At 37.0% G+C, this 7,188-nt stretch overlaps 1 protein-coding gene across 5 annotated transcripts in view; it reads left to right on the top strand.

The window, feature by feature from the left end:
- The window catches only part of trip10a (thyroid hormone receptor interactor 10a), a 36,341-nt gene extending 34,918 nt beyond the window's left edge, over positions 1–1,423 (top strand). For all 5 annotated transcript variants that reach the window (XM_048191898.1, XM_048191907.1, XM_048191914.1 and 2 more), the window contains one exon: positions 1–1,423. In XM_048191898.1, the coding sequence (XP_048047855.1) occupies positions 1–152 (152 nt within the window). In that variant the 3' untranslated portion in view covers positions 153–1,423.
- Positions 1,424–7,188: the final 5,765 nt, after the last annotated feature.

A 7,188-nucleotide genomic window follows, 5' to 3' on the forward strand; every position in this document is an offset into this window, starting at 1 on the left:
GCTCCAGCGAGGGAACCATATCCATGCAGGAAGGGGAGGTGCTGTCTGTAGTGGAGGAGGATAAGGGCGATGGATGGACGCGGGTGCGCCGGAACAACGGGGACGAGGGCTACATCCCAACTTCTTATGCTACCATCACGCTTAATAAATGACCTCATTCCCTTCCACCCGCTGCAGCAGAGATGCACTATACCAAACACTATGAGTAGCTTCAGATTACCACTCATTATCTCCCAACATGGCTTGCTGCTCCTCTCAAAGGGAGAATTTAAGGGGGAATCACTGCACAATGGGCTAATACACTCCTCTCTAAGGATGAATGAGTATCTCAGGGTGTGTATTATGGGAGGAAATGAGGTAGACAAGGTTGGAATAATTTTTCTCCTTATTTTGCATGGGAAAACAATGCAGCAGGGTGCCATGTACTCGCAGCTATTGCTCAACAGACACATCAGTTCCTGTGGTGACTCTGCCTGATGGAGACTTTCGATAGCAGTGCTGAGATATTTTGTCTGGCCATGATCCACTTGACGTGTCCTCCGCAAAGATCTTCCATCTGCACCTTGATGATGTGATTTCACGCCTGGAGCAAAAAGCATAACTGTCTCTCTGCAGGCAGAAATCCAGCTCAAAAGCAGCGTTTTAACTTGAAGTATTTGCTTTAAAGATCTGAGTGGCCAAAAATTACATTTTACAACAGCAAGTGTTGCATATGCTTCCCTAAGTGTGCAATAACATGAATGCCACATCGATAAGACCTAACATTTCTGTGTATAGAAAATACTGAGCGCCCAAGTAATATTAAGTACCTCCTTTTTTTTTTTTTTTTTTTTTTTTGTAAGACACAAATACACAAGTTGATGTACTCAGCAGCAGTACAAAATTATGACAATCAAAGTCTCACAATCTGCAGAGAAAAGCCACAGTTTTCAAATCTACAAATATGTAGTACAATAAATAGTTTGTTGGAATAAAAGAATATAATTTATTGAGTATATAAATAAGTGTTTTGTATATTAAATAAACAATAAATCACATTTATATAAGAGGTAACTGCACACATTTGCTATTTCAGATAGATCAACAATGCACAGTGTACTAGCAACTAAGAAAAACTATTTTAGGCAGCAAAACAAATTTAGGATTTTCATATATATGTGAAATAATATATTTTAGGCATCACAACACCACTATTGTCTTATTAGCTTTTTATTCTTGATGAATAAAGATTGTATAGTTAAGAATAGAGTTCTAATTTCAAGGGTTCAAGCCTCATTTCAACATTTGTTTTGTTTGTCTTTGATTGAATCCAAGGCAGAACTGTAAGTGTTTAAGTCAAGGTGCCTTTAACTTTGTGTGTGTACCATACTCAGAATACACTATTTTATTGTCTTTATAAATGTCAAGCACATTTCCAAATTGACGTTTTGTTTTGTTTTGTTTTTGAGTGGAATTCTCAATTGAAAAGAGATTTGTAAGTAAGTCATATAGCTTTTGGGATGAGTTATTGATTTTTTTTTTTTTGCAGCAAAGAGTAAAAATTGATTTCACATATTGAGGTCACATGATCATACTACCATTGTTTTTCACAGAAGCTTAGACGTGCCGCCTGCTGTTAATAGGAGGAGGCTGCTGCTGCTGCTTGTCAAGTGAAAATTTTCATAGATATAGTCGTAAGTCGTAAGTCGTAAAACCGGCAATATCCTACACACAGTTTTGACCGCCTGTCAATCGACAACCGTACACAATATAAAGTTATGCTTTCAGAATTCATTCTGATCATTACTGCAATTGATAAATGTATCTATTTATTGATCATTGGCTTTTATTATTGTACGTCATGCAAAGAACAGTGGTAAAATCACGACACCTCGTGCCTCATTGATTCAGGGAAGGTTTCCGACAGGTGGCAGTATTGCGCCACAAATCTGAACTGGACTATAGTTTCCCTCACATTTTGCAGCAGATTTGAAATGATACTGTTGTCCATGTCTATACAGACCAAGACAAAAAAAAAATAATAATAAAATAAAACAGACACGTCTTTCTGAGTCAAACTAAAATCAGTCAAGGTAGTTGGAAATGGCTGACAAATCTCCAGGAGGAGTGATTTAACAATATGCTTTTAGACGTGTAAATCTGAGTAGCTGCCAAATATTATATAGCAAAAAGCCACAGATCGTAAGATGCACAGATCAAAATATACATAGGCTGTTTGACAACTCGCTGTACACACTGAGGCCGATAAAACCTTTATATTAGTATTATAAGAACACTCGGCTTCGATTATTATTACCTGTGGCTGTGAAGGACTTAGGCTAGCCTACCATGCCTTAATCAGCCGTTCATTACTCGCCAGGTTTTGTTCCCAATACATATTGACTGAACTGAGAAAGACGTGTGCGTCTATGAAAAAATAATTTCTTCATAGAAATGATTTTCGACTGTGAGAATCTCTTCCACTTGTTCATCAGTGCATGTCCAGAGGGCGCCAAATACACATGCAAAATACAAAGCTATAATACAAATCCCCCCAAATGCTTCATCTGGTTATTTAAATGTGCATTTTATGTGAATTATGTGAATATGAATAGCCTACATATTTTCGCATATGTGGATATAGCATATGAATGTAAGTTAATATTGCTAAATAGCTCTGATATTTTATTTACGTATGTATAAATGCTCAATATAGCCTTCTATGATGTGTTACTATGGCACTCGGTGTCATCCAGGGCTCGATTTGAGGGGGGATGGCTTAACCCTTCATGAAGAAAAATGACAAAAAGCACCCCCCCCCCCCCACTACCCCATTTAGATTAACAGTGTTATGTAGGTTATTATTATCATGTAAACGAAATTTTAAAATATCGTGTATGATAATTAACAAACTATAAATAACAGCGATCGACCAATCAGAACTCAGTATTGTACCGCGCTGCGCACGGTCACGCCAGAGCGTTCGTCATTTTTCGCGCTACTTCTAAAGGATCAGGAGAACGGTTGAAGCGAATCTTTTGACGCTTGAAGAGAACAGAAGGTATGATATTACTTTGAATAGAGTTTAAGAACATTCCTCTGACACATTAGAACGAATATAGAACATAGCTGAAGGGCATTGATCATTGTCAAGGTGAGTTATTGACACTGAATGTCATCACAGAGGTGATAATGCACACATGCATATAGGCTATGTTAGCTACATGTAATGTTACGTGTGTTTAATCATTTTATTTAATAAAAAAAACTCTGTTCATAATGTTTAAAACTGCATGAACCATCCATTCAAGACACAGCTAACAAAGACTGTACTACTAATTGTTCGATATAAGAACTCAAGAGTTGCATTTAATTCAGAAATAACTATTCTTTTTGCCCAAACTATCCAACGTTTGAGCTCTGGACCGCTGAAAAGTGTAGGGCTCGAAAATAAGTGTAATTTGGAACTCATTTATAGAGTTATTTTTAATAAATATATATATATATTGATAATGATTAAACACTTTAGCGCCATCCAGAGGCACCATTTGAGGTAAATATATATTTATACTTGAAGTGCTCTATTTTCGCGCACTAATTTTGTACTTAATATACTAAACAATCTTCTTTAGTAGGCCTATTCTTTAGTATTCTTCTTCTTCTTCTTTAGTTCTTTATTTAAAAAATATATTTAGTTACCACTTGTAGTACACTATAGGTTCAAATGCACTATAAGTGGTAGGCTATCTAAATATATTTTTTAAATGAGATGGTATATTAAAAGCACATTTTAGTTCATATTTCATGGTGTCTCAAAATAGCACAGTTGAGGACACTTACATGTTCTTAAGATTATCTTAAGAAGTACTAAAGAAGAATTTTTTTTACATTATAGAAATTAACTTTTTTTTTCACCTGGGGGAGTCTGGTGGTCACTCATCCAATAATACAATGATATAAATAATTTAATGAATTCTATATTAATACCCCCAGATGTGGGATATACTTAATATCTCTGACATCAGAGAGTCTGTCTAATGCTCTGAAAATTATGCCTAAAAAACAAACAAACCCAATGCTAGCATTTTTTTTGTGTACAATTATCAAGAGGGGGAAAAGGTTATCTATATCTAATCAGGTTTTGTGATTGTGTAGCTAATGTAAGAACTTTACCTTTTATTTGTTTAAAAAGGATGTTTATAATTTGCCGTGTTGCCTAAAACTTTAGGCTAAGTGGCGTTCTGCATTATTCCAGTAGGAACAAATTCCGACTTCAATGGAACTCGGCAAAAGTGCCCCCAAGTATTGGTACTTATCATTCACTTGTCATGTTATACACTGATTATGTTTTTGCTTCTCCTCACCATCACATCACAAACACTTATGTTGCACAGGGGATTGTGGATAATGTTACCTAAAAAGAACACCTGGATGCATACTTCATAAATCCACCTGAAATATTATCCGTGCACCTTTAGAATACTATTTTGAACACTGTTTGAGACAGAAACAATCAGTTCCTGCATGCTATTTGGGACAGATATGCAAAACGGGACACAATGGAGGTCTGTCTTGGGTTCTTGATACCAGCCTACCTGTTGCTCTATTTCTTTATTCCTTCGTGTCCATAGCATTGAAGATTTTTTTTTTAGAAATCACATCTCATTATCTGCCCAAAACATGACATTTGATTGATTGACCTTTATAAATGCTTTTTGTAGCACCTATCTTGCTTGCTTTCAGTTTCAGAAGATACTGTTAAAGACACGCCATAGCTACTCTCAGCAGTGAATCAGTACCTCTGAATACAACCGTGGTTACTTCAATTAGAGCTAATTGCATGCTTTTTGCAATTAACCCAATTATCCGGGTCGTTCCTCTTGCGTCCCTTATGTTGTGTCAGAACACATACTTAAGTGGAATTTGTCTCCACTTTGTGAAAAGGAAAAGGAAGATAAAGGCTTGCCTATTCAATAAAGCAGCTGTTGTGAAACATCCTGTTAGGTAAAACTTAATTGTGGACTACCATAGTATTTTCACTTTAATCTGCTCAACAGACAGACTTATGCTGTAATGCTTAACAAATGTACTTTACATACATGCATTTCTGTCTCATACAAAATGAAGCATTAAACTGATCTGTAATTATGTAGGCTAGTATTATTTTATTGACATTTCACAAATTTATAAGTGAAATAGATGGATACTGTGCTGAAAAGGGACAATTACAGATCACGAAAATCAACGGTTAATTATTCATTTAATGAAGTAATGCTGGGGGTCAACAGCACTGTATGACTATCACTTTTATTTAATTTTTGCTTTTTTATTCAAAATATTCACAATCTAGTTAACTATAGCCTTTCATGAACTATAGGCTATATAGGCACTGAGCACCTATGGAAAAATAAGATGAGATATTCTCCATTCATTTTAACCAATAAAAAACGGCTGCAGCTTTCAGATGTGACGTTATTTTCATTTTTATAGTTCACTTGAGGCAGTTGCTGGCATTTTTAACGATGCATGTGCGCATCAATGTAATGTGCGGCATGAATCTCTCCACAAAACTCTTGTGCTCTCAATAGTGTCCTCATGGCTCTAATCTGGCTCAGATATTACGTGTGCGCGCTCGGATATGGAGTGTGGGCACCAACCGGGAGAAACATATCGCGCCTATTGTCAAATATTTGTTTTGTCTTTTAAAGGATTAGTTCACTTTCAAATGAAAATGACCCCAAGCTTTACTCACCCTCAAGCCATCTTAGGTGTATATGACTTTCTTCTTTCTGATGAACACAATCGGAGAAATATTAATAAATATCCTGACGCATCCGAGCTTTATAATGCAGTGAACGGGACCAACAAGTATGAGCTGAAGAAAGTGCCATCATAAACGTACTCCATGCGGCTCCGGGGGGTTAATAAAGGCCTTTTGAAGTGAAACGATGTGAAAAAATATACGGAAAGCAGTCTGGCAGAAGCTAGATATTTTATTTCATAACTTGTTAAATATGGATTTTTTTTTACACGAACGCATCGCTTCGCTTCAGAAGGCCTTTATTAACCCCCAGAGCCGTGTTGGAGTATGTTTATGATGGATGGATGTGGATGGAGACACTTTCTTCAGCTCATAGTCATGACCCCTGTTAACTGCCATTATAAAGCTCGGATGAGTCAGGATATTTATTAATATTATTTCTGTTTGTGTTCATCAGAAAGAAGAAAGTTGTGGCTTGAGACTGAGTAAAGCTTGGGCTAATTTTCATTTGAAAGTGAATTAATCCTTTAAATCATGTCAGTTGATCAATAATGTGCAATGGGGGCTGCCACCGCAGCCAAAGGGTAAAACCACGTTTGAATTAAGCAGCGAATGTTCTGATCTTACCAGAGTTGTTGTACACTTCAAAGGGTTCAAATCAATCACCTTTCGCCTTTCATATCTTGAATTTTATGGACATTCTAACTGCATTCTATAGGCCATATGAGTTGTTGCCCTGCATTCCGTTGCCCTTACACCGTCACATTCGCCGCCTGTCCTCGGCGCCATGTACATTGTTCTACATTATATGTATATTATATTTCTCTCTAATCGTCGTTAATGTACATACTGACTTCACCCTGTGCTGCAAGATACATTAGTTTTAAATTTTTAGTTTAACAGCTTGAATAAAGTATAAAAATGTATAATAAACGTAGCCTTTTTTTCCTTTTGCTTTGTTGTGCCATTTTTCCATGTACACTAACCTCAGTGCGAATTATTAAAGCATAGGCATATGCAACGTTTCTCTGTTGACGTAAAACACTCCCATTGTGCAGCTCTTCTATCAGGAGTCGAGTCAAAATTGAGCTTGTGCGTATATAATGTGCGCGGCCGGTGCGCGATACCTGTGAGTTGTCAGAGACACGACGCTGCGCGGCGCCGAGCTTCGCGTCCGGTTTGCGACCCCCTTTAGAGGTGTTTTTGTTCTGATGGAGAAGGGTATGACAGTCTGATGGCACTGACAACACAGGATGGAAGAACCATTAGTTGTTTTACCTTTTTTTGTAAAACAGCGTTTGACCGAGCCTGCGTCTCAATGTGCATACATTAGTAATTTTCAATACTATTTAGGGCGGATAGGCTGGATAGTATGCATATTGGGATGCAAGGTTAGTATTTGCATGTTCAACTTGTAAACATTGAGTCGGTACTTCCGCCTACGTCAA

This window comes from Megalobrama amblycephala, linkage group LG1 (genome assembly GCF_018812025.1).
Source record: "Megalobrama amblycephala isolate DHTTF-2021 linkage group LG1, ASM1881202v1, whole genome shotgun sequence".
NCBI classification, from domain to species: domain Eukaryota; kingdom Metazoa; phylum Chordata; class Actinopteri; order Cypriniformes; family Xenocyprididae; genus Megalobrama; species Megalobrama amblycephala.